General features: G+C 42.0%; 3 protein-coding genes across 3 annotated transcripts; 1 reads left to right on the top strand and 2 right to left on the bottom strand.

The window, feature by feature from the left end:
• Window positions 1-798: 798 nt before the first annotated feature.
• krcp (kelch repeat-containing protein) lies at window positions 799-6235 on the bottom strand. The gene is made up of 13 exons (XM_029526628.1): window positions 5996-6235; window positions 5570-5731; window positions 5395-5476; window positions 5125-5178; window positions 4716-4947; window positions 4316-4414; window positions 3569-3700; window positions 3271-3458; window positions 2943-3139; window positions 2741-2835; window positions 2568-2622; window positions 2275-2372; window positions 799-1928 (listed from the first exon to the last, which is right to left on the bottom strand). Exons 1-13 carry the CDS (start codon window positions 6055-6057, stop codon window positions 1702-1704), a joined length of 1683 nt encoding a protein of 560 aa, XP_029382488.1. The 5' UTR covers window positions 6058-6235; the 3' UTR covers window positions 799-1701.
• A 738-nt stretch (window positions 6236-6973) lies between these two features.
• Window positions 6974-11862, top strand: cct7 (chaperonin containing TCP1, subunit 7 (eta)). The gene is made up of 12 exons (XM_029526548.1): window positions 6974-7013; window positions 8120-8203; window positions 8299-8368; window positions 8458-8564; window positions 8683-8861; window positions 8964-9135; window positions 9285-9449; window positions 9541-9729; window positions 9925-10022; window positions 10099-10231; window positions 10748-10954; window positions 11070-11862. The coding sequence occupies exons 1-12, from the start codon at window positions 7008-7010 to the stop codon at window positions 11295-11297; spliced, it is 1638 nt and encodes a 545-aa protein (XP_029382408.1). The 5' UTR covers window positions 6974-7007; the 3' UTR covers window positions 11298-11862.
• Window positions 11863-12055: 193 nt separating this feature from the next.
• hspa12b (heat shock protein 12B) lies at window positions 12056-25788 on the bottom strand. Its single transcript, XM_029526547.1, has 14 exons — window positions 25470-25788; window positions 23829-23892; window positions 23269-23351; window positions 22489-22613; window positions 22222-22408; window positions 21866-21970; window positions 21454-21570; window positions 19492-19669; window positions 16374-16460; window positions 15030-15134; window positions 14700-14958; window positions 14450-14553; window positions 13746-13936; window positions 12056-13670 (listed from the first exon to the last, which is right to left on the bottom strand). Exons 2-14 carry the CDS (start codon window positions 23872-23874, stop codon window positions 13197-13199), a joined length of 2061 nt encoding a protein of 686 aa, XP_029382407.1. The 5' UTR covers window positions 23875-23892; window positions 25470-25788; the 3' UTR covers window positions 12056-13196.
• Between the last annotated feature and the right edge of the window lie 1747 nt (window positions 25789-27535).

A 27535-nucleotide genomic window follows, 5' to 3' on the forward strand; every position in this document is an offset into this window, starting at 1 on the left:
AGTAATGATGACTTATTTTATAGCCCATTAGGGACATTGCATATTTTATGATTTGCAATGAAAAAACCAACTGGAAAAAACGCACATTCTCAAGTCTTAAAGGGAAACTGATCTTGTTTTTGACATAATATTTTGAGGAAATCAGGCTTCCTCCGCATCACCAGAGGAAATGCCATGCAGTAGGTGAAAACATTATCAACTCATCTCTCCGCTATGGTTTTTAGTTGACTTCAAATATGGTAGAACATGAAAGAAAACAATGCCGCTCTTGTTTTTTGACTAATCTTTCAAGTTTTTTGGGCCCTCGTGTTTGTGAATTTGATCCCAGCTATGTCTGTGTTACTACAGAGTAAGATCTGCTAACACTACATTACTGTTCTCTGGCTGGATCCATAATTAATTCTATTGCCTTAACTGTACCAAATATACTATTATTGTGACTATACACACTAACTAGAATATAATCTCCCCATGTGGTTTTGATGTTTGCAGTGAAATGAACTCTGCTCTGTGGCTGCAACTGTAAACAGAAACATTATATGTGGACACAATGTAATCAGAAGTGTCCTCCCTGACATCTATAGCTGAGAGAAGGGTTTTTGTCAGAGAACTTCTGTTAATGCTAATTTATTATATAATCATGAATTTACCATCCTGTTTGAACCTATTGGTATCAGACAGAAGATTATTTGATATAATCCAGTGAAAGTATTAGCCATTCAAAGCTGAAACAAAAAGAAAATCCCTCTGGATGCCACTAATATTTTATTAAAATGTCTAATTTCAGCTCCAGCTCTTTGAAGATAACTTCAGTTACTCTGCCACTGACATTAGCCCATGTTAATGCTGAGTTATTAACAGATCTTTTTGTTTAAGCGTCAAGCCCCATTTAACTGACATTACTTTGACACCACTCAGTGTATCTTGCAGCGTAACACAAAATGGTTAATTCTTCTGCAAATGGACTAGGCAGTAAATTGAGTCTAAGCAGCTTTAACCTTCTGTATATTTCTATGGTGATGTTAATGTCCAGAACATTTTGCATCAAAGACACAGTGTGACAGAAGACAGAAGCCAAGTGGAACACTGAACAAAATAGACACCAAACACTTAGAAGATCAGAACTTTGAACATAAGAACATATTGTTTATGCATTTGCAACTATTCAGAGGCAAAATATTCCAAATGTTAAGGGCTCCTAAAAGCCTAATTTATTCATTTTGAACATAAAAAGATATCTTTAATCCATCAAAATAAATCTATACATTTTACCTGAGCAAGATCATGAGACGCTGTTAAAGTATTTACATAAACACAAATAAAATCTTGAACAAGAAATCTTAAAAAGGTTTTAAAGAAAATATAATTATTTATATTATGAAGGAAAAAAAAAAGAACTCACTTATTTTCCAAGTTTGTTTAAAGAAATCCAAAAAGTATATTTCAATGCTGATTGGCAAAACATTGGAAATTTTTATTTTTAAATCTTTTGAAATCTTAATTCAACAAAACAGCCAGAACACGTATTCACTTACATGCACATTTTCCCCAGACTAAATCTGTAAAAACCCTTTAAAAATATAACTGAGAGAAAAAAAAAGCGATCTTTCAATATATATAAATAATAGAGGCTAATGTGTGGGTGTGGAGGTATCTTCACATCCACTCAGGGAGTGAGGATTTACCTCTGACTCACTCTCTTTAAATAGCACAGAGAAGCTCCTCCATAGCGACAGTCGTCAGGTCAGAGTAGAAGTTTCCCTCGTTATCTCCTCCTCCGAACACCAGCAGAGTTCTGCTGGTGTTCGTGTCCACGTCGTCATCCTCTGAGAAAGTGTGGCGAGGGGCGATATCCATTGTGATAAGGGAGTGGCCCGCCCTGGGGACAGAGAGCTGAGGGAGTGACACCTCTGTCCAGCTGTTGGTGTCTGGAGAAATGGAAAGAAAAAACAAACAAAAAACAACAGAACAGTAAAATAATGGTGTTACTAACAGGAACTTCATCATGTAATTATAGCTACAATAAATGATTTAATAAATGAAAACATTCAAGCCTCCTTGATGAGAACACTGATGCAGCTGTCTATGCCTGCTAGCTTAGTTTTGCATAAATAATAGAAACAGAAAGAAAAATGCAACGTTTGATGACCATCCCCTCCGCAGTCTATTTGTTGAGCCATTATGCCTGGTTTGGATTACATGTAGAAACTCTAGATACACAAGAATTTCTATATTTAGCAGTCAATCGGATTGTGACAGTGAGCTGTCCCTCACCTATGTCGAAGATGAACGCGTCACTGAGAGCGTTGTTTCCATTGTAACCGCCATGGATCAGAAACTTTGTGTCTGAGAGCACAGCACTGCCATGCCAACTGCAACAGACAACAGACAGACACACAAACCTATCATTGGATCACATCTAGGTTCAGTATCCTAATATGAGGCAAATCAAGAAGTATCTGTTTAGTTATGGACTATTTCTCATGACTGGCGGTGCTGAACACATGGTGGGGTTCAGTGCCCTAGATCCATCCAGCTGTACAGTATTTGCATGCCTAGCTGAGTACCTTCGAGGAGAGGGGGCTTTCCCAGTTGTTTTCACGGCAGAAAACTCCATCAGACCTAAGACACACAAAAACATTTACATAAATGCCATATGTACATATATGAACATGCAGACAGACAGTACATGTACATGGAAGCTGGAGTCTTCTGTATAAACCTGGTGTGTTTGTCTTACCAAGGTCCAACATGTACATGTCATTGTAGCATACTGGAGTGTCCCATCCACCAAATACATAGATTTTCCTCTCCTGCATCACACATGCAGAGTGTCTGCAAGAAAAAATAAAGTGGGAGCTAAAGGGCTGGAGAACATGATGTGTTTCAAGTGTGTGTCTGAGGTTGAAAGACAGCCTGGCAGTCAGATGAAGCCATCTTACCCGGAGCGAGGGGAGGGTTGGACACCTGTTACAATGGGTTCGTACCAGATGGAGAGGTGGGGATCGAAGATGTACAGTGAGTCACTGCAGCCGTCAGGCTCTGGGTTTGGACGAGGAAACACTCCTCCCAGTACGAAGAGTTCCCCCCGAAACAAACTGCAGCTGTGATAGGCCAGAGGAGGGACCTTACCTTGAGCCTGAAGTAAATGATAGAAGAACGAAATATGAGGGGGGGGATTTAAAACGTTCTCATGGGGCATGAACTTGTAGAGTTAAATGTTAACTAACACACACACACACACACACACACACACACACACACACACACCTCCACCATGGTCCACTTCCAGCTCTGTGTGTCCAGGATGTGAACATCATTGAACCACTTCTTGTTTTTAGAGCCTCCAAACACAAAGATCCGCTTTGAGTTGGGGTCATACACAGCTGTGTGACCAATCCTGGCCTCAGGGGTCGGACCCTCTGCCAGGGTTTCTGCAGCCACCCACGACATGTCCTCTGTAGAACAGACAGCAATGACTTCAACACAGGCCCACAGGAAACTTTTCATTATCTTGTTTAATAGGAGTTCTACTGAAACTGGCTTTGCAGTTTGTTGTTCAACTGACCTGTGCACAGCTTCCACATGGGGTCTTTGCAGAACTGCATCCTTGCTCCTTGTCCTCCAATCAGAATAGCTGTCTGAGGATCAATGGGGCACAGAGTCTGACCCCAGCGACCTGATGGACTGACCAGCGGGGCTGCATGAGAACCAGAGATTTCACATTTACTGAAAACGGAATTTTTGAGTTTATTTTATGGTGAGAGCGTTGATGTGGGAAATATCAGTGGATGTGGTCCCTAAGAGAGGAGAGAAAAAAACAAACAAACAAACAAAAAAAACCCTTAACACAGGTGGCTGAATACTGGCACGGATAGAAATAAGTGGAAATGCAAATGCATCTGTTCCATAAAAGAGCTGAACTTACTGACAAAAATGCGGCTGATTCACTGAACTATAATGTGATGTGACTTCATAGCCACAAAGATATTAAGCTTCTCATCGAACAGACAGCAAGAAGGAAAATAAACATGTTTTCTGAAATGATGCACCTATTCCTTTAATACTGCTCAGTTGGCTGTAATCTATAAATACCTGGATGGGCCATGGGCTATGTGTGAGTCACACATCCAACTTCATGATACGTTCCTGTGCTGAACGCTTTCTCACGACCAGATGAACACAAAAAGAAAACCTCATTTTGTGAACTCAGGTGGGCGATTTGCATCGACAGACCAGCCGAGGGACCAAAAAGGGAAGAAGCATGACAGAAAGGAAGGACAAAATGGTATGTAATGTGTATTCACAAACTCACTAGTCTGTGTGGGAGTCTTGGCCTGCCTACTCTTCGTCCTGACTGCGCTCCGAGGAGGCGTTCTTCCCACAATCCCCTGCGCCTCAACAGCTCCATTAGCTGTAGAAACGAGATTTGTTAGAAAGAACTGTGCACAAAGACATGATTTACTCCTCCTCACTGAGCCACAGAGGTGTCTTCAGCACTAATTATCATTAGCTATACTATTCTGGCTTTCACACTCACAAGTATAAAAACTGCTCACTTTACACTTTTATTTCTCACAAGTGCACCCACAGGTATTAAAACAGTTCTTGTGTCTAATTCCACCCGTATAAATCTTTTACCTCATGTACCAATTAATAATATATTACTGATTTGGTTTCCACAGCACGATGTAACAACAGGAAGCCTCTCTCACCTGTTCCCTTCATATTTGTTGCATCTCCAACACTACTGAACAGCTTCTGCCCGGCTTTGGTTTGCCCTCTGGCTTTCCGTACTGGCGTGGTCTTCTCCACGGTACCATTTGGACACACATTCTCTTCTTCCTCTCTCTTTGTAGCACTGTTCTCATTACTGACTCCCTCTGCCCCTTGTCCTCTTTTACGCTTGCGATTTATTTCTTGGGCTGCGAGGGGAGCTGCAGTGTCCTGGGATAGCACAAGATAGCCGATATTTGAAATATGACAGAATCTAACGCTGTTCTAGGATGCAGAGAGGAACTGTGGTAAACCACAGAACGCAGAAATAAAAAAGTTTTCTACTTGTTTCTCAATATGTATTTTATTTCTTTTACTATTAATAATCAGACGTCTCTCTCAGATTACCTTTGGAGTGTATTCCTTCACAGCCAGGATGACCTCTGACCGATCTGCTTTTGTCTGAGAAAGAAATGTACTATATATGTACATATATTTACATTCATATTCATACATACTTATTTGAATAAATGATACATAAGATTTTCCAGGCTACAACCCAGAGTAGACAGTCTTATATTTGCTTTGTCCAAGTAATCCCCTTTATTCCTGTAACTGTGTGTGTGTATGTGTGGGGAGGGGGGGGGTTGTTTGTTGTTGTGTTGTTGTGATATTTACCAGACTTCCTCCCTCCAGGGTGATGTTAAGTGTGACACTGTCTGTCCACGTCTCCTCCTCCCACTGCTCCCATGACAGACACCTGGAGGAGAGTCAGTCAGATGTTCAGTCGTGTTTTTCCTGCAGAGATATAGTCTGCCTCAGCTCTCTCCTCTGTCGGACAGACTCCCTCTACCTGTTGTAAGGGGTCAGCTTGCCGATGGTGATTGGTATCCCGTCTGCATCGTTGAGCTCGGCGCTGGCGCAGATCCTGTCGCCCCACGGTCCGCTGCTGAACAGCACCACCTGGCGGACATAGGCCGGGACTGCAACACACACCCTGACCGACCCATCGGTACTGGCATGAAAAAAGGAGGGAATAACGAAATAAGATTTCAAATAATACTCTCTTTCGATCTCGGACAACTGGATTAGACGTGAAAAACTACTTAATACCAATTGACGTTACAAACGCGGCTGCGTAAAAGAGTCGCCATGTTGTTTGCAGCACAGATATTGACGACCTGTGTCGAAAACACCTCCTCACACAAAGTCCTCACTTTATGTCACCCAGCTGGAGCTTCGGTTCAAACTGTTCGCTGTGTTTTAAGTTAAATCCTACCTGAGCAGCCTTTGGGCCGGGCCGTCCACTCCGAAAAGCGCATAAACTCCGAACTCGTCCATCTTTGCAACACCAGGTGACTCCAGTCAAACCAGCTTCAGCTCTTTTTTATTCTGAATCAACTTTAAATATGAAAACAACGACGTTGCTTCTTTGTCGCTTGGTCCAGCATCTCCCGCCACCGCCGTGTGTACCGTTTCTAAACTCCGCGCGAGCGCTGGGGTCAGAGAATATGTGCGCTTGTTTTCCTGTTAAGAGGGTCCTCGCGAGCGGAGCTTGTTGTCGAATACACAGCCAGAAAACGAGAGCTCCGCCTATTCGGTATATCCTCATGTTGACATCGGGCGCATTGTGACATGTGACTCAAATGCTATAAGCCAATCAGATACCAGTAATTTCCCAGACATAACAAAAGCTGCGTTCAAGAGCACCTGCACCACGTTGTTGGGCTATATTGGAATTCATTGTTATTGTTACCTAAATGCAAAGCTATTTATTTTATCACATTTCATTCAATGCCAGCTTTTTTAGTGTATCTTCTTAGTAGAAATTTTATGTATATATGCACTGTTGTATTTTTGATGTTTCTTTTATGTCGTTACGAAACTTGCTGTACCTGGAGCTCTTTCATTCGTACGAGTGAGAATTTTAGAAATAAAGAAGACATGGTATATTAAAAATAAAAGACAAGGCCAGAATCTATCGAATTTAAACAAAAACGTAAAGCTCTAGTTCCACCTCCATTTACATTGATTACAATACACAATACACACATTACTTTCTATTCACAGATTTTTTAAGCACATGATGCAAAAGTTGAATAATATCTTTTCCTTCAGCTTGTCCGTAATAAAAAGGATTTATCCATAACTTGACAAAAAATGTGTTTTGATTCCGACAATTTCAAATGGTTTTTGTAGCGTGCTTTTGAATGCACCCGTAGCAGCGATCGCTGTCGCAAAGCATTGTGGGTGGAGTTGCCGGTGGAAAGCTTCTCGAACAAGCTGCAAAGATGATGGTGAGTGAGTTAGCATTCATGCTCCAAACTCTAACTTCCAATCCACGGCCATCCTGCAGTATGTCTGCCAGCACTGGCATCTGCACCTCCCCTGGTGTGGTCGACTTCGTGGCGGCAGACTTGAGAAGACGAAATTTTCTGAAAATTTAGCTTTAGAAAGATTTAAATGTTATCCCGACTGTGGTAGCATTGCCCGGTATCAATGGGCGTATACGATGCTAACGGTGATGTTAGCTAACCTGTCACGAATCACTGAATATAATTTAAACTATATTCAATTGGTTACTATTTGATCTAACTTAATGACATTTATTTTTTAAATATTTCACATCGTAAATGTGGGCAGTCTGTTACCGTAGCAGTGTTGGCTAGCAGTAGAGCTACATGTAGTATGGCTAGACTCTTTGTATGGATGGCTGCTGTGGAAACACTTCTCTGTTCCTGCTGGAGAGCTAAATAGCTGCCCTGAGTAGCTTGCGCTTTGGCTCGAGGTTGAGCTTTTTATGGCGGATTGAGGATAATGCAAAAGCTGTGACTGGAAGTCTGCTTTGATGGGTATTATAACTGGCAGACTGTAAACAGAAAGCAGGGCTCTACAGGGGCTAAAAAAAAAAAAGCATCACACCCTACAGCTACAGCAGCATCCTCAGTGAGTCTGTCTTCTACCATTTTAGGCCAAATGTGTATTGAGGCATAGTTACATAAATTTAATATCAAATAAGACAGTGTAATATATCTCACAGTATGGGGTGATTAATCTGAATTATTCAATCAATTGTGTTAAATTTTCTTACATATTCACTACATGTAGATTTAATATTATTAATAATTGAATTTGGTTCTAACTTGATTGACATCGAAAAGTTGTATTTCATTTTTCTTTAACTGTGCTATCGTTAAGCCTGTCACAAAGTTGTTCTGCGCCTACACCTAACAATCAGAATTTAACTCCTGACACTACAGTATTTTCTCCTTTGTGATGTTGATGAAAAAGTGAAAAAGCTTTTTAAATGTAACTATAGGTTCAACTTTCTGACTTTGTCCATCTCTTTCTCCCTATTTTTTTAACGCCAACCTCTCTTCCTTTGTTCCTCTCTCACCTCCAGCCCACACCAGTTATCCTGCTGAAGGAGGGGACTGACACGTCTCAAGGCATTCCCCAGCTCATCAGTAACATCAATGCCTGCCAGGTAGGAGTACTGATCTGTCACATTATTTTTAATATTTCATTCCTGTTTGTGACATGTATGTATGCCTTTTTAAATGTACCTACATTTCCACACAGGTGATTGCAGAGGCTGTCCGGACCACATTGGGGCCCAGGGGGATGGACAAACTGATGGTGGATGGCAGAGGTGGGGAGAAAAGGTTGACAACTGAATGGATTGCAAGACTCATTAATGTGCAACTCTCTTATCACAGATGTGTGAATTATGTTTTTCAGGAAAGGCCACAATCTCCAACGATGGAGCCACTATCCTGAAACTGCTAGATGTTGTTCACCCTGCTGCTAAGACCCTGGTGGATATTGCTCGCTCCCAGGATGCTGAGGTGAGCAGTGTTTGTGTGTTAAATGGTTCTGTGTTTTTAAAAATAGGATTCATCAGAAACCACAAATTAAATTTAAGAAAAAATCAAAGTGTCTGTATTTACTCACTGCTTTCTTCAGGTCGGGGATGGCACCACATCGGTCACTCTCCTGGCTGCTGAGTTCCTGAAGCAGTTGAAGCCTTATGTGGAGGAGGGTCTCCACCCTCAAACCATCATCAGAGCTTTCCGCAATGCCACCAACCTTGCTGTTAACAAGATCAAGGAGATCGCTGTCTCTGTGAAGAAGGATGATAAGCAGTGAGTGCTCACTTTCTGTCATTGTTTCCTTAAGTTACAGATATGTTGCACTTTAGAGACTGGTCTAGTTGTACATTTGTAAATGTGCATGTTTCCTAACAGGGAGCAGAGGCAGTTGCTGGAGAAGTGTGCAGCCACAGCTTTGAACTCTAAGCTAATCGCTGGTCAGAAGGAGTTCTTCTCCAAGATGGTGGTGGATGCTGTCATGTCTCTGGACGAGCTGCTATCTCTCAAGATGATTGGCATCAAGAAGGTCCAGGGAGGAGCTCTTGAGGTTGGTGTCTTGAGTTTAGCACTTGGAGATGTGATTCCTTATGAAGAATTTTAAACAGCACTAAAAGCAGTAAGAAATAGAATCCTCTTCCCACTTTTGATTATTCAGTTATTCTTCTTCCTCAAATTTCTTGTACTCCATATTCACAGGATTCCCAATTGATCTCAGGGGTTGCGTTTAAGAAGACCTTCTCCTATGCTGGCTTTGAGATGCAGCCTAAACGCTATGATAACCCTAAGATTGCTTTGCTCAATGTGGAACTGGAGCTGAAGGCTGAGAAGGACAACGCTGAGGTCCGGGTGAAATCTGTGGAGGTATGAAGGCAGCAACATGCCATCAAAACACTGTCTGAAAGGCTGTATGAAATGTATTTCATCGTTTCCTCTTTGCTCTCTCTTTCTGCAGGACTACCAAGCCATTGTTGATGCAGAGTGGAACATCCTGTACGACAAACTGGAGAAGATCTACAATTCGGGAGCCAAGGTGGTTTTGTCAAAGTTGCCAATCGGTGATGTGGCCACTCAGTACTTTGCTGACAGAGACCTGTTCTGTGCTGGCAGAGTGCAGGAGGAGGACCTGAGGAGGACCATGATGGTAGGACTCACTCAGATATAAAGATGTTTAGATGCTTAAATTTTATTTTTCTTTTGGTCCAATTTTATTTATTCTAAAGCTTCAGTTTTTGTAAATGTAAGATAATTTAATGATAAATAGAAGCTACAAGTCATTTTACCTGAAAAATAATATTGTGAGGCTTGAGACATTGTAACTGAGTACTCTGTCCCCTAGGCCTGTGGTGGCTCCATTCAGACATCAGTAGGAGCTATGACAGACGAAGTCCTGGGACAGTGCGAACTCTTTGAGGAGGTCCAGGTTGGAGGAGAGAGGTAAAGGGGACACATTTTGAAACAAGTGATGAACTACAGCACTTTCAAAGCTCACACCCATCATATCTGTCTGCAGGTATAACTTCTTTAAAGGCTGCCCCAAGGCCAAGACGTGCACTATCATCCTGAGGGGTGGGGCAGAGCAGTTCACAGAGGAGACGGAGCGATCCCTGCACGATGCCATCATGATCGTCCGCAGAGCCATCAAAGTGAGTTAATGTGTGGAGTGAATGGAGGAAAGATCATAAAATGAGTATGTCTTATTGTAATAAGGACCTTGCTGCTGCTCTTTCCACCAAATATGACCTGCGTGAATGATCAGTAGATTTTTTTCTTTTTAGTCATTCCTCCTCTTTGAGGGAACATTTTTGTAAACATATTAAGGTGAGCTTTGTGATTGGCTGTAGACAAATTAAAATCGTATGAGTATGTGCAACTTGATTTTGACCAGAATAATACACACAAGTCATCATTTTCAACAGCACATGGAAAACAAGTTTATTTTTCCTGTTGAGAGCAGCATTGGTCACTGAAGCTCATTCCTGCTATAAACACATTTTGTGCTAATGCTAGGTGTTAGGGATGACGTCAAGTTTTCTATGTATCATCCACAGGAGAGACTGGTATTTTTGGGGGGAAGTGAATAATTACAAAGGAATGTAATACTTGGTCATTCTTTTCCATATATTTCTTCGGCAAGCTGACTGTTTGACCCTTTTTTCCAGAATGACTCTATTGTAGCAGGTGGAGGAGCCATAGAGATGGAGCTGTCAAAGTACCTACGGGATTATTCCAGGACCATCCCTGGAAAACAACAGCTGTTGATCGGCGCATATGCCAAAGCCCTGGAGGTCATTCCCAGACAGCTGTGTGACAATGCTGGCTTTGACGCCACCAACATCCTCAACAAATTGCGTGCCAAACATGCACAGGTAAGACAAGAAAACGCACTTCACTAATCCTAAAACACTTGAAGTAAAGCTCTTCTTAGAATAGCACATACATGGGTGATCAATTCTAATGTGTCCTCTCTTCATGTTCTTGCAGGGTGGTATGTGGTACGGTGTGGACATCAACAGTGAAGACATTGCAGACAATTTTGTTTCCTGTGTCTGGGAGCCATCCATCGTCCGTATCAATGCTCTGACAGCAGCGTCAGAGGCAGCTTGCCTCATTCTGTCAGTTGATGAGACGATCAAAAATCCCCGCAGCTCTGTGGACGGACCTCCAGGTGGCGGCAGAGGCAGAGGCCGTGGAAGACCCCATGCTCACTAAGAGGAAACGGGAACAACATCCCACTTTAAACTGACCTTCAAATCTAAATGCTAATCAAGATGGCTAAGATGTTGTTGAATGTATCTTGATGTGTTGGTATTTGGATTTGAATCGTAGATAAAATGAGGTGTTGTAAACAATTTCACACACAAACTGTTGCAAATGGCTGGTGTAGTGAAACAAAAGTGGGGACAGAAGTTCATCTGGTAATTCTAAAACGGCTTTCTTAGACTTTTTCAAAGACAGCTGATGTTTCTCGTTTCTTTGTTTTTCTTACTGACTCGCTAATGTCAAATTTTCACACACTATGTCACTCTACTTGTGCCCTTAAATACAAGAAGAATGACATAGACCCCCCTCTTGGTTTAGAAGTAAACACACTCTTGTACTTTCAAGAGTAAGTGACAATACGGAGTAATTTGTTTTGCTACATGACAAGTCATGTGACATGGAGACTGAAGCACTGATAAGATGATGAGTAGTTCTTAACCATTCATTGGGTACACCATGTCAAACTACTATTTATTGGACCATTCTCATCAATAAATTCACAGCTGAAATAAAACTATGGTCACTGTTCTTCCTCATAGTGTGGCAATGCATGTGTATGATTGTTGTCTAGAGATGGTGTTAAAACAGGACAGACAATTTGAAAAATATACAACCATGTGCCATAAAATTAGGTAAAGATAAAGGCTGTGAAAGTTGCACAGTGTCTTCATGAAGTATAGATCAATGTGGGAACAATGTTCAATAAGTTGAACACAAAGCTGGGTTGTTTTTTTTTTTGTGTTTTTTTTTTTTTCCTTTATACCTAAAAATGGATACAGTTTAATACAGCATACACATAAAATGTCACTCATCCACTTAGATGTTACGGGGTGATGACTATAGGTAGAAAAACTAAACATGAACATCTTCAAGCATTTTTTGCTTTCCATTGGAACTTTAGAGCTGTGCTTTAATACCCGATATTACAGATGAAATTTCAAACTAATGAGAAATGTTTTTCACACTTCATAACAGTTAATCAAGGTGTTTATAGTTTTATCCATTCAAAAGAAAAATTACTGCGATTTGATTTTGATTTTGTTTTGCAACAGGTTTTGAAACAACTTCAAATAACTTCAACTACAGTTCTTTTCCTGATTTGAAGAGAGAAAATCAGATGAAACCAAACATTTTGTAACTCAGCCACATTGGGTAAAACTAACTTAGTTTCAAGCTCAGAGTATGTGAGCTTCAAAGGTTTGTACTGCAGTCTATTGGTTGTTCGAAGAAAGTTGGATTTTAGCTGAGCCTTTTCACCACTAGATGGGGCCATTCACGGGCAATAGGAGAAACATTGCTGCAGTCCAGGTAGTAGTGACATTATATTTTACACAAACATTGAAATAGGGTTTAAATTAAGTATCATTGATGATATGAGGGAACAGCCTTAATATTTAGCCCTGAATATACATGAGTGAGTCTCCTTCTAGGTAGTTTACTGTGTTAGGCAGAGTCTCTCCAGGTAACTTAATCCTCAGATTGCCTGTTGGTACCCGTTGGTCGCTTTGTCCTCATTTTGTAGGCAGGAAACACCTGTGACAGCATTTTTATGGTGTTACACGATCAATTCTTCAATGAAGCCAGTCACGTGTATTTTGATCTTTCTGTGGAGAAAGTCCCTTATTTAAATATAATTTATGTGTAGAACTTTCATGATCTTTTCCTGTCTGATGATGAAACCCCTAAACAGCTGAACTATGCCGTGTAGTTTCTCCTGTGATTGCAAAGCTCCCGCCTTCCCAAAATATTTGGGCCCCCCTCCCAAAGTACCGCTTTTTCTGAGATTATCATCCTTGGAATCAGTTATTTCTGCTTTTTCAAATCCTCATTTCTGCTTCCTGCTCCTCCTCAGTTGGACAGGAAGTCTATGGAAGCCCGGACAGAGCGGTTAGACATGATGTCAACGGCTGTGACTTTGATCTCTGTGTCTCCAAACTGCATGGTGGCTCTGATCTCCCTCCTCTCTGCGGCTGCTGCTCCCGCTCCTCCCACTGCTCCGGGTAGAGGTAAAGGTTCTGGTAGGTCTAAAGTTATCGTCCCACATTTCCTGACGCCGGGGTCAGAGATGTATGTAACATCGTCTGTCACGCTGCAGTAGATGTTGATGATGATTTTCCGTTGGCCCAAACGGGCTGGTGTGTAGCTGCGCCTCACAACCTCGCCCAGAGCCACCGACTGGTCTACAGAGACAAAGCGGTCAAGGATGTCAGTGCACCACTCTCGGCCATCTTTGATCAGGAGTTTATCTTGTGGGTGTCGTCCCTCGACAAACCGGTTTAACACGCCAACACCGTAGGTCAAGGGGCACCGGCGCACTCTGACCTGTTACAAAGACACCATTAGGTCATGTGTTGAAGAGCTACTCCTCCCCTACCATAGGTACAGTAGAGCCCTCACCACGGTGGGATCCAGCCCAAAGAGCACAGCACCCTTCAGTATGGTCAGACCAACATCATGGGGGATTATTATGCGGCACGTCCTTCCCAGCGCCTTCTGAACTGCTTTCTGTAGCATGGGTGACTCTGCAAAGCCTCCAACCAGGAAGAGGAAGCGAACACCGTGTACCTCTGGTTTTGCCATCAGCTCCTCTGTCATGATAAGAGGGAATGAAGAAGCTCTTAATAGGAAAAGTTGACTTTCATCATGTGAGCAAAGAGAATAGGGAATCTGAGCATCAGTAAGATGAGTCTGAATGTTTCATTGGGACATTTTTGCAGTTTCTACTTGCTTTTTGCATGCTACACTGCTCCACAGACCAGCTTGTGGATTTGAATGTACAATTGGAATGTGACTGATTCAAAACAGACACTCAATGTTTCTGTCTTCTGTTTCCACATGGGAGAAAAAAAAAAAAGGTCACTTTAAAAACTGGGATATACAGACGCATTCACACAGCAGCAAAACAAGGATGTGTAATCAGCGAAACTAAGAAGCTGCTTACTTAATGGACAGTAACAACAACGTGTTTTCCCATATGGCTGGAGTCAAAACAAATCCAGCTCTGTCTAAGGAACTTAAAGCTCTGTTACTTAAAAACGTATTCAGGGTGTCTCTTTTTGCTCGTAATTCTTTAGTGCGGTGTCTTCTTGTGTGTTTCTCACCAATATGTTTGACAATATTGACAATGGTGGGCTGGAAGAGCTCGTTCATGGCTTCCTGTGTCAGCCGCAGCATCCCCTGGGATGACCACTTCACTATGTTCATACTGCCACACATAACCACACACACACATACAGAATGGAAACTTAGATTTTTTTCTGTAACAGATGACCAAAATCACTCCATTGTTGACACTGCCATCATATTGTCATCTCTCTGAAATACAAGCCACAGTCCTTCAGCCACACTCACTTGCTTTTCCTCAGGGCGGCCTCCACACTCTGGCCTCTGTGCCTCTTGTAATAATCAATGAAAGAGAAGGGCAGGGAGATGTTGAGGGCGTTGGCCCTGCCCGGTGCCGCCGTCCGCTTCCGTGCCTCAAATGCAATGGTGAGGTCCACCCAGGCCGCTGGACGTTTGGCTTTGAAGCTCTGAATGAAGTCCTCGCCAAAGATCTGACACAGCATGGCCTCGAAGGCCAGGTCGACTCCGACGGCCCCGTATGGCCCGCCTGGGAGAGAAATTAGAGCTCTGGAAACTGCTGGAAGATCTGTGTACTGGATGAGCATAATGAAACTGCACCTGAGGCCTTATAGAGCTCTTTCAGGGTTCCCTGCGGCTGCTCGATCTGATGGACAGTCAGGTCAACTGTGCCTCCTCCACAGTCTGCAACAATATACCTGTCACCTACACAGAGAGCACAAAGCACAAACCTCTGTATCAGGAAATCTGTTGTTCTAGATAAAGCTCATTACAGAGGATAATGTAACATCATTTTTGTCTAGCGTTTGTGTTTGTGTGGTTATGTGTGTGTTACCCTGAAACTGTTCAACCAGTGGACTCGGGAATCTGTGATTGCTGCACCCCCCCTGTGAGTGTCTGTGTGTGTGTTTGTGTATGGTATGATCAGCAGTGCAGGCTAGCTTTACCCTGATGACCACGCCCTGAACAAAAGAATGTATAAGGCAGTGGAAAAGAAAGAAAGAATGCAAAGAGTAAAAGGACACAAAAAAATTCAAGGATCATTGAAAAGAATCTCCGCTCCTTAGGTTTATTTGCAATGCAGAGGCAGAGAGTCCCATGGGCTGGGTCCTTCCTGTGTGTGTGTGTGTGTGTCTGTGTGTGTGCACGTGCACGGAAAAAGGAGCAGAGAGGTTCAGCAGGGACACGTGGCTCCAGAGATATTTGTCATGGTTCAAGAGAAAGAAAGAAAGCAGTCATGTTTGTCTGTGTAGGAATGAGCTGAGTCCTTCCTTGAAATGTAATATTTAAATCCATCATAAACTTTATAGTGCAACGTTCCTAAAATGATGATCTAACATGAATAATTTGAATAATTTTTTCTCAAAATATTATGACTTTCAGAACAATTTAGATTTTTACATCTTTTCCAGAGCGTTCCACCAAATATTTCTGTATTGCGCATTGTCAATTATAGTGAAGTTTGTTGATCTTGTTTTTTTTTTTCCACCTCATTTGTATTTTATGGCAACCTTCATTCTCAGCAAGAGCACTGATTGGTCTGTATGTATGATACATACATACGTATAGACAGTCAATCGCTGCTCGGTGTTCAACTCATTTAATTCTGAGGTAATACACTTCGTCACCATTTCTATGATGTGTGAAGACATGATGCAATCTACAAATGGATATTCACCAAACTTACAAAATGTGGTCTGATATTTGAAAGCATCAAACAGGCTCTGGGGCCAATACTGACATTGGCTTAAGGGCAAAAGTCAGCATGGTGACATTTCTATGAATCGAGGAGAAAGAGGAGATGATGTATAGGAAGGAAAATTGGAGAAATGCGAAAGAGGGTGTTTCTGCTTGTCATTGTCAGCTTGCTGGGTTTAAAAGGTCATAATCATCAATATCTTGACATGTGGGGTCTTTCTGTCTGCCTTCCACTCATGGCCTTACCCGTCTGAAGCTCTGACCACAGTTCTCCAGTTCCACTCTCCACCAGGAAGGTCCTGCTGTGTCTGGATCGCCTCAGCTGCTCCCTCGCTACAACACACATAGGCACACACAAATCAAAGTACATACAGGTGCAAAACACACTTCACGTCTTTGTTGCTCACACACTCCAGAATGTCATTAAATCTGTTTAAAAAAGAAAGTGACCCCTTTGACTTTGCTGTTAAATTTCTTATTAAGTGAGCCTGAAGGCAGATCATGTCTCCCTCTCCATTTTGTTATTTTTTTATCTCTTCATCTTTTATGAATAGGTTTGGGAGCAGAGGAAGGATTTCTGGGCCCCTGGGGCGCACATATGAAATTCTAGACCCGTAAAGTAGTTATATGTTGAAATGCATTTTTCTAAACAAAATACTGTTATGGATTCTCTCCAGCTGTGGGCCCTCAGAGGCCTCAGCACCTTTCACCACCTTGCACTGCTTTGCCTAGATGCAGACATTTTCTGGCCTTTCAATATAAACATTCTGGGGTTTCGCTTTGTTCCGTACGCAATGTTCAGTACACGTTGAAGATCAACCCCCCCATAAATTCATTAATTTCACAATCCTGCAGGCGTGACATTTTAGTGACATTTTAGAGTTAAGAAGTGCTTTCATCTAATGAAAACAAATCAAACACAACAAAATGAGAATGTAATAATGTTTTGCATGAATCATTTATTGGAAATGAGGAACACTCGATGCGGGTTAAGTACTGTATATGGATGGAAGCTAGTTAAAGCAGGACGCACTTAAACACGTCAGACACATCAGCAGTGAGAGACGTCAGAATAAAATATAAATACATTTTTTTTGGTTGTTGTAAAATTGGCTCTTTTGAGAGGCTTCGAGGGGAGCTGTGCTCCTGATTTAAGTGTGTGTAACTAAGCATGTGTGTAATAAGTCTCAGGTTTGACAGTCCGGAGTGAAGTGTTTGTATAATTTAGGTGAGAGTGGTTTTTACTGCATTCCCTCAAACCCCATGGGTACATAGAGAGAGAGAAAGAAAGAGACAATAAAGAAAAGGAAGGAAAGAAGGAGAGAAAGATTTGGTGTGAATATTACAGACTTATTCACCGGCAGTGGCTTACAATGTTTAAGTTTTGGAAGCAAGCAAGCTTTAAAAGTTATGTTAAAGCTCTGAATGATGCAGGAGGTAACACATATTTGTGTGCGTATGTGTGTGAATGCGTGTACATGGTAAATGAAGCTGAACAAAGACCACCACAATCATACAGGCCTTGATTTCATCCGTGTGTGAGTGTGTGTGTTTGTACAGGGGTGATGAATGGAACGCAAGTCTGGAAACCATTTACATGAAACAGCAGAAAAGAAAACGTAAGTGCATGAGTGTGTGTACGTGTGTGTGTGTGTGTGAGGGGGGGGGGGGGGTTAATGGTTCCCCAGTGCTATCTTTGAGGAATAAATGAGGTGGAAGAAAAGCTAAAGATAGTAAAATCCCTGATCATGATGCCAAATATGGATGCCAACACATCAGCAATAGTATATGTGAATGTGTTAGTGTGTGTGTGTGTGTTTGTGTTTCTGCAGGCTTTGTGCAAAGAGTTCAACCTGGCAAAAGAAAGTTTAACAGTAATAGAAAATGCTAGAGGGACGGAGGGAAAGGAACGAAAAATGAAAGTGAGCGAAGGAGAGGGAGAATGACAGGCCAGGAGGGGGGTGAGATCATGGTCTCACTGCACCTTGTTCCAATTACAATATCCTGTGTTTAGTGTGTGTCTTTGCGTGTGTGTGTGTGTGTGTGTCACTGCCTGCATATGTATAAGCAGGCCTCTGTAACGGATTTTGGACGGCATGTTCGCCTGCTGAATTATGCATCGGCCTACTTTTTCACAGTCTGAAACCACTCTTTGTTCCTTTGTTTCCAGTTTAGTGGCATTTGTCTGTAGCTATAACTACAGAGCTGCAAAGAGAGGGGAGATGCCGATTATGGAAGCGTCTTCACTCTAACTCAACAAAGGAATCTGTCATTTAACTGCGACAGACTAGATCCTGTCGCCTTCAGCTCCAAAGCGCATTTTAAAGGAGCTATTTGAATGTTTTGCTGTTGCTATGTAATCAATATCATCATTAATGAAAAGTTTGGAGTTCAGCATCAGCAGTTTCTTTGCAACAGGAGCTGTCTTCAGTCTGCAATGGAAAGCAAGAACCATGTTGATTCATGTCTGGCTTCAAGTCAGCATGCTTACCAGCTAGCCCTGTTCCAGTCAGATTCTCTTATAACTGTAATGTACACAGATTAGCCATAACATTATGACCACCTAATGCTGTGTAAGCCTCCCTTGTGCCAAAACAGTCTGAAGCTGTCCTCTGAAGCTGTGGTGCCACCGAGGTGTAACCAGAAGTTCCTTGAAATCTCCGTGGATCCGACTTAGTTGTCATGTTGCAGTGCGTCAGGGAGCATACTGTCATTCTAGGCCACTGCTTTTAGGGACTATTGTTTCCGTGAGGGTAGGTACTTTGTGTGCATGGTAATGTAAGCAGGACCCACATTTTCCCTGCAGGACATTGGCCAAAGCTTCAGACTGCCTCCTTCCCATTGAGCAGTCAACTCTTTTCACCAGTTTTTGTCTATTTTGTTGTTTTCTGGTGATGCAGGAATACAATTTCCATTACACCATCTACTGTTGTCAACACTGCACTGGATACGGAGTGTAACTGTTCTTCCCACAGTATAAATCTAATCAAAATGTTTCTTTGCAAAATGTGGGCCCCTCAGAGGCAAATGACTGGTCTGTCAAAATGTTTCCCTCATGTGAATTCCTCCTCCTCTTTCTCCCACTGTTCGTGTTTCAGTCCCTTTGCACATATGGCCCGTCCAAAGTTATGTCTCCGCAACACAGCTCCACACACACACAACTGCAAAGTCATCTGAGGCAAAACCACAAGTAGTATCTGAAGTCAGATCTCTCTCTTTTTTTTTTTCTCAAAACACACACAGATTTGTCCTGTGGAAAGACCACAGTAAAATCAAACAACAACATTTCCAGGAACAAGGTTGTGGTTTCATGCTTGCGTTAATGACAAGGTCTACAAGAACACACTTTCTCTCTCTTCTCTACCTTGTCTGAAGCTGGAGTCGAACGGCCGGGACCCGTCCATGTCGAGGCCATTTGTGATTGGCTGCATGCTGAGGTCGATCACCTGGTGGAGGCGGAGCTTGCGGCAGTAAATGGATGCAGCTTCTGGTTCGAGAGCGATGAGGAGCTGTTCTGGACAGTCAGAAGACACCAGACCGGCCTGGAGGGGACATGAGAGACGCAGAGAGAGAAAGAAATATTTACAAACTGATTTTTGATTTCTCGTTACTGTCTTTGTTTTATAGAGACACTGACTAAGACAAAAGAAAAAAGAAGAGTTACACATTTGGTTTTTTAAACTGCTTTCACTATGCTTCATAGATTTCTTTTGATTTTATAATTCTTTTGGTCTAGCTTCTTTGACAAATTTTCCAGGTTTAAAGTTAAGATCGAAACTTGGGACAGTGCTTCTGCTGAGATAAAGTTCTTAAAAGGTGGCAAGTAAGTCAGTATGCACAGAAGTCTGCAAAAAATTTACTAAATAAATAGCTTTACCTTCTAATACTCAAACTGCCCACACTGTTTTTTTTTTGACAGACGTCCACAGTAGATAAAGATGGAAACCAAAACCTTTACTTAAAGGAACTGGAAAGTTTGTTTTTCTCAGAGATGTAAAGTTGTGGTTCTTGGGCAACGAAATAGAAAATTGTTAATAACAGTGAAAAAAGATGAAGAAATGCAAACTGGTATTTAGTGTACGATGATATTATGATGGAGGGCCTCTGTGGTCAACACGAAAAAAAAGATTTGGGAGGAAAAACGGAGGTCAGATGAAGACACACTAAAGCTGAAGGACAGCTGTGCAACATAAACACATGAAGGAGAAGCTGACATGAGCTATGTTACTCCGTTGGAACGATGGATGGAGGTGAGGAGAGGAGAGGAGAGAAGGATGCACATAGGAATTAGACCTGATGTATTGGGAGTAACGTTGGTGTGTGTGTGTGTGTGTGTGTGCAGGGCGGGGGTCTGGACTCAACTTCCTGTGTTTGTACGCCGGTCTCCTTCATTGTTCGCTCCTGATGACATCATCATCAGCAGGAAACACACACCCTTACGGCATCAAGCCAGGAGCCAGTGCAGGGTGTATGTGTGTATGCATATGTCAGCGTGCATGTTACAGTGTGTTTGTGCATCGGACTATTTATGTTCCAACAGGGTGAGTGAATGACAGATGATTGATAATGGATATGTGAGCGAAAGAAAATAAGGGAAGCGTGACACTAAGAGTAAAAGGTTATATAAAGGCTTTCCCATGGACTGTTGCGTTCTGCACTGCACAACTGGACTCACACTCACAGACACACAGGGTGGCCATTCTCATAGATTTACATTGCAATATGACCCCCTGCATTCCTGTCCACGTAGACACACTCCCTACATGTCATTGCAATAGGTACTGCAGATCAATAGGTGTGTGTGTGTTGGTGGGATAATATGAGAAAAAACAGGCAAGTTCAGTGCTGTGACTTCTGACTGCGCATGCGTGTGTGCGCCGATCTTCCATGGGAACGTTAGTAAAACAGCCTTATCTCATGTTTAACACACTGCTTTTCTTTCTATCTCCCTGCTTTTCTTCCTCTTGCTCTCATGCGCACACAAACAAACACACATGCATACAGTCTATGTATGCACGTGTGTTTGTGCATCTTGAAAACTACGTCAAGGTTGTTGAACCACATAATTCAGTTGATTTGAAATACGAAAAAACATAGAATTGTTATAAATGCAGTAAGAAGCAGAAATGTGATCAGAAAATATGATAAAGATACAAATCTGACGAATTATATTAAATCAATACACAAATGAAACTGCATTAAACAATTTCATCAGGAAATTGAAAATAGGATATTAGAAATAAAGCATCAGTAAAACGTTTGTAGTTGTGGCATCTTTTTTCATTAATACATTTACACTCTGCCAGAATGTGTGTGCTTTCGTCACCAGGTATGCGGCCTCTCTCATGAACTGTTTGGCAGGTTGTCTCCACACTGCAGGAACGGTGATCACCCATCTGATCTCCTCTCCTTCCAGCACTGATGACGATTGGTCCTTCACCTCCTGGAACAGAGTCCAGTACAATACAAACATCTTTACCTCTGTTGGACGCACACTGGCTATTCATTTTATCCATCCTTTATTTTATATGATTCAAAACTAATCTATTACAAATAATATATATAATTCAAACATATTACAATGACAGCAAATATGTTATTTCTGAAGATAAATCTTTAAATGAGCTGAACAGTATATGCATATGCATCCATTTGTGCATATTCAAACCACACATTCTGTTGGCCCCTGATGTGTGACCACGCCCACTGCGGGCATAAGGTGGAGCTTCAAAGTTCACCTTTAGTGCATGCTCCCTGAAGAAGCGCAGGGCATGAGCGAACACCTCAATGGCCGTGACCTTCCGCCCGTTGACTGCCTCCAGTTCTGTCTCCATAGTGAGATCCTTACATACAACAACAGTAAAATTGTTTGCTTTATCAACATTTCAATCTTGCTTGTTGTAAAGTTCCAGTGTTACTAACCCTAACACATCTTGCTGTGATGTGTACCCTTAGGTGTGTTGGTACATGCTGACATAACTGCTGCTTGTGCTATTAAGCCACTCTTAAAAACCTTTAATGCACATACTGTATATCATATGCAGACCTTTTCTATTGCAGCTTTTTCTGCAAATTTTCTCGTTCTCTTTCTTACACTCGTGCTGTGGATCTTCATTTTGAATTTATCAAAGTAAAGCCAGTGCCGGGCTTCCTCTGGGTCCAGGTCATGGTAGAAGTCCCGCGCTGCAAACCCAAAACTGTGAAACCTCAAATCGGGAGTAAGCAGCAGGCAAGTTGGGCTCTTCTGATTGGCCACTCCTGGGTCCCCGCCCTCCCAGCGCCTGCATGAATAGGAGGCAAAGGGCTGTCAAAAATTAGGGGAACACAGAATTGAAGCAAACAGTCAACACACAGCTCTTACTTCATCATGTGTATGGCCTCTGAGTCCTGCGTGAAGCTGAATGCGTAACCACTGGAGGTTGTCCCAAAATCTATCGCCACAACAACAGAGAATGGACAGGCCATCCTGGGTCTGACCTCCACCCTCTAGGATGAAGAGAGACAGAACGAGGGAAATTCATATGTGCATTAACAAGAACTGAATGCCTCCACTTTATTTGTCCTGTGCTCATTTATCTCTTTTTCTTCACTTTTATTTTACATAAAACAGATTGGTTATGTTTGCCCATATTCTCCTCCTACTGTGACTGCGTGCAGCCAGAAGAGAAAGAATGAGGTAATGTGACCGATTATTTTCGTGCCGATAGAAAGCACAGGCTAGACCCAGCGGCTTTCCCAGAACATGAAACCACCAAATATTACAGTATCATGCGAGGAACAAGCTGTTTCCATGAGTGGAAACATAATTGCCTATCCTTTTTTTGTTTTGCAGCTAATGTTCTTAAGTACTAGTGGAAGTTACCCATTTTTACAACTCCCTTTTTCTAGTAGTGCCAATGCGCATCCAACATATTTCTTCTCCACTGATCATAGCCTTTACTGGGCACTTCACTCTAAAATGTGAGTTTAAGCGTTATTATAAACCACTAATAACACTGTGAAGTGGATGTGGGTTTACAGGTTGTTTTTAGAGCTCTATATAGAGACAAATAAATAGACAGAGGAGGAAAGGGTGTGTAAAGGCGTCTTTGGCAAGCATGTGTGTGTGTTTGTGTGTGTGTGCGTGGAGGCACAACGTTACCGGAGAGGGTGAGGGAGTGAGGGGTGTGATGCTGCAGTCATTTCTTGCTGTGGCAGGCGACGCAGGGGCTGATAAATCGTCACCTGAGAAATTTGGTGAGTTGAAGACGAAAGAGAGAAAGTTAATCTGAAAATTATTTTTTTCCATGAAGTACTGCGCACACTCAGTGTGCAAGATGAACATAGAAGAGAAAAATCAGTGTTGTTTAAGGTGAAATAGCCACGGGACTCTCTCTTATCCCAAGGAATGAACCATTACCGTACTTTCATCAGATCCTGACACTAACATGGGAGTGAACATGCAGAGAACAGTTTATTTATCACTGTAGAGATGAGTGAGTTAGGGTGCGATCACACTTGACCTGAGGCTCTTTAGTTGTGAGACAGAATATTTGTAATGTACTGGAATGACTGGAATGTTACTGGGATCTGATGTGAGTAATGTAAGCGGGAGAGGGGCATGGAAAGTTCAGCATGTTCACAAATTGAAGATGAAGGAGGAGAAATCAATTTGACCTGGTTGCCTTAGTAATTCAGTGTTTGCACTGTAGTGTGGCTCACCCGGTATCTGCAGGCTGTTTGGGTCTGGCTGCACCACCTCAGTCATCTTTACAGGAGCCAGGGTCTGAGGAGAAACACATCATGACTCAAAGACTGCAGTGCACATACATAGCAGCAGACATACATTTAATATTCAGTCCCTTTGCTCTGTTCAGCTTTAAACTTAAGTTCCAGCTTTTGCACTAACAACTGCTGCCTCATGAGTTAACTAAAACAATAATGATAATTATTGATCTCGTTCAGATTACACATAGTTGAAGGAGACTTTGTTAATAATATTTTGACTGTTTTTGTATAGTAACAGTACATACATTAAAAATGCGCACAATGTAATTATGATTATTGTGAATATGTTTCTTGAATAAAAGGTGTGGTGAATGTTTGACGCTGGGAATTCAGGCCTTGAACACATGGGTAGAAAGCAAGAGAATGATTTTAGACACAGCAAAGACAGCCATCAGGCTGGCAGAAGAAGTGAGCAAGACACACCCCAACAACAGCAACCGTCGCTGCGCACTTGAACTTGAACACTCTGGCTGTTGAGACATCACTGAGTGACTGCTGTTAGGTATCATTTTAAAGGATGACCATCTCAGGCAAATAACATGGAGGCTGCCACTGTTTGACTGCTGTGTTTCTATGATGACAGACAATTGTATCTCTGGGTTAACACATGGACGGGTCAGAGGCATTGAACAATGTGCATGCATCCATTGTAAACTCCTAATTAACATTTTAACTGACAAAAGCAGGTGTAAAAAAATATGACTTATGATTGTGTGTGTGTGGATTGAAGTTGTTTTATTAATTTAATAATCTAATTAGTCAGTTGTCACTATTTGCATAACTGTTTGACATGGATGTGTGTGCAAGTGTGCGTGTGACTGTATGGGATTGCAGCACCTTGAATCAGTGCGTGATCTGAGCTGGGAGCAAATGAAACAGATGAGTGCAATCAAACAAAGAGGTGTTTGTTTAAATCTCTTTGTTGTGCGTGTGTGTTGCAAGAGAGTGAAGGAGGCCAGGAGTTTGACATGTTTTCTTTGGAGACACGTATATGTAACATCTGTGTGTATTTATTCAAATATTTGAATATAAAGTGTGGTTGTGGATGGGTGCATTAAAGCTGACTCAGTTTCCAGCAGCTGCCCTCCTTGATGATAAAACCAGAGACACTAAAACTCCAGCAGAGTCCTCTGCTTCATCCTTCCTGCACTTCTCTCTGCCTATTCTCATCTCTTTTGCTCAATGTGCACTGCATGGTTTAAACCCCTTCACCCATCCAGTCTTTATCAGATGCATGACTGGAGGAAAACAAGCAAGTCCAACTCCCCCGAGATGTTTAATTTGGCACTAAATGTACAACACAATCCTCTTGAATGCAAAGTTAACCATGGAATTATCTCACTCTGAAGTGTGGAGAGTATTTGTGAACATTGGTGGCAGACTCACTTGGAAGACGAGTTTTATTATTAATGCTCATTGTCATAAATTTGCAAAACAGTATGTAGTTTAGAAATAAAAGGACAAGTTCTACATGACATTACATTTAACACTTTTGTCCAAAATAGCTCAAAACAACTGCAATCAACCTCCAATGGAACAGTTTTAAGCATGCTTTTTCTCATGACGTTAACTCACCTCTTTGTGTGCAGCTGAAACACTCTTGTATGCAGCTGTCTCAGCAAATGTATTCCCAAAATGTGGACTTCGGCAACCCAAACTTTGGAATCTGCCTCCAGAGAGATGGAGAGGAAACTGCGACTAGATATAAGACAAGATGCTTTTCCAGCATATAGCAATAACTGAAAATTCCCAAATTAGAGATCACAACAAACTCCAAGGATTTCCTTCTTCCTCTGAGAAAATCCCAGTTTGTTGTTTGTTTGTTTATGTTGGAGTTCCGCGTTGGATTTGGAAGTCCTGTCTCTTCAGCTGAGCTCACTGTCTCTCTGCTCTGCACAGGAATGTCAGAGAAAAGTGGTCCCACTCACAAACACACCAGTTGCAATAGTGGGAGGGCAGTGACAGTCAGTGAGTGTGTGTGTGTGTGTGTGTGTGAGTGTTGGGGGGGGATGCTAGGGATTTACCTCACTGGGAAACTGTTGTGTGTGCGAGGGTGGAGTAATCTTGAGCAGGCGCTGTATCCCAGTTAAGTCATCTTGCCCTTTCTCTACGCTTTCACTCCTCCCCATCTATCCTTCCACTGTTTAATTAGCTCCTTGTCCTTCACATTTCATCTTGTCGTCCTTTCATTTAAATACTTTTTTACTTTTTCCTTACATCTCTTAATTTTTTTGTCTCAGTCCCTTAATTTTATTTCATACCCCAGCTTCTTCCTCTACCTTTATATAATATTTATGCAAACTATTCTAACTATGCAGGTGTGAGTTATGGAAGAGGAAGACTGAGGTGGCTAACTCCACATTTTTTAAAGAATTCATTTTATCTTGATAAATATTCTTATTGGTGTTCTTGTTGAACATTAGGTAAGGAGTAGGATAAAACTCTCATATGTGACCATTTAGTACAAAATGATCCAGCAGCCTGTGCCAAGAAAGTAAATAATGTCAAACTATTCCCTTAATGAAAATCTGTTCAGTGCCTTAACCGTAGATAAATGCATTTGCTGCACTCTGGCCTGATAGCTGTAAGTGTTTTCTTAGTGTGTGTAGATCTGTGCGTGTATGTATGTGTCTGTGGCTCTTGTGTAGTCCACATCAGCACTGCAGGGATCTGATTTCTCCCCACAAGAGCTGTGATTGAAAGCATACATTAACCCCCAGTGAGTGTAGCACACACACACACACACACACACACACACACAGACAAGTTGGCCCCACTCCCAATGGACAGAGGAAGTCAGCCCTCTTGAATACGCAAAAGAAAAGGCCCCTGGTATATACAAACACATCCACATACACTCAGTCTCCTTGTCCTGACAGATTTTTTTAAATCGAATTAGTTTGTGCGTGCGTGTGTGTGTGTGTGTGTGTGTGTGAGTGGTGAGTGTGTCTGGAAGACATTACCTGGCATGTCTCTTTTTGCTGCCCAAAAACCAAGAGGCCCCATATGGATTTTACCATCACTTCTCTCTCATTCTCCTTCTTTCTTTCAACGTATTGCCTCTTTTATTGTTCTTCTACATTACTCCCTTCTCGTTTATGAAGCATTCTTCCCTCTTGTCTCTTCCTTTCTTTAATCAATTTTATTTGATTGCTTCAGTGCATTAATTTGCTCTAGTTAATTTTAATTGGCAGAATGTTGACTGCTTTGTTATGAAATCTGGGCCTTTCATAATTTTGGGCACTTGCCTGACATTTCTGCTCAGTAATCAGCTGTGGCCTCATCTCCATTATATATTCAAACTTCTATCATCTCAGACAGAACCAATTATGTGACAGAACCTAAACTTCAGTCTCTTCATCCTTCTCCTTAAAAGTCCAGATGCAGGAAGCCCATTACCGGAAGTACTGAGGTCAGGTGACAGGAAAGAAATCCCTATACTGCATTCCTCTCATGAATTCCACATTATCTCTTCCACTCTGGAAGTCCTCGAGCAACGGAAACACACCCATAACATTGACCTACACATGCACGCACACAGACACACACAATGCCAGACACTGTTCTTCCTCCAGGTGCCTTAAATAGCCACAGCCTGAGAGAAAACCTGTTACTTCCCCTCAGATAGCATCACATGCTAC

This window comes from Echeneis naucrates, chromosome 18 (genome assembly GCF_900963305.1).
Source record: "Echeneis naucrates chromosome 18, fEcheNa1.1, whole genome shotgun sequence".
Classification (NCBI taxonomy): Eukaryota; Metazoa; Chordata; class Actinopteri; order Carangiformes; family Echeneidae; genus Echeneis; species Echeneis naucrates.

Bases quoted from the DNA above. Each gene is read 5' to 3' on its own strand.
- krcp (XM_029526628.1), bottom strand. From the start codon at position 6,057: ATGGACGAGTTCGGAGTTTATGCGCTTTTCGGAGTGGACGGCCCGGCC. The intron at 3,140-3,270 runs GTGTGTGTGTGT...CATTTACTTCAG, and splicing joins GGAAGTGGACCATGGTGGAG to GCTCAAGGTAAGGTCCCTCC. The intron at 2,623-2,740 runs GTAAGACAAACA...TGTGTGTCTTAG, and splicing joins CATGTACATGTTGGACCTTG to GTCTGATGGAGTTTTCTGCC.
- cct7 (XM_029526548.1), top strand. The intron at 9,136-9,284 runs GTTGGTGTCTTG...CCATATTCACAG, and splicing joins TCCAGGGAGGAGCTCTTGAG to GATTCCCAATTGATCTCAGG. The intron at 10,023-10,098 runs GTAAAGGGGACA...ATCTGTCTGCAG, and splicing joins GTCCAGGTTGGAGGAGAGAG to GTATAACTTCTTTAAAGGCT.
- hspa12b (XM_029526547.1), bottom strand. From the start codon at position 23,874: ATGACTGAGGTGGTGCAGCCAGACCCAAACAGCCTGCAGATACCGG. The intron at 22,614-23,268 runs GTAACGTTGTGC...TCTTCATCCTAG, and splicing joins TCACTCCCTCACCCTCTCCG to AGGGTGGAGGTCAGACCCAG. The intron at 13,671-13,745 runs GTGAGGGCTCTA...TCTTTGTAACAG, and splicing joins TTGGGCTGGATCCCACCGTG to GTCAGAGTGCGCCGGTGCCC.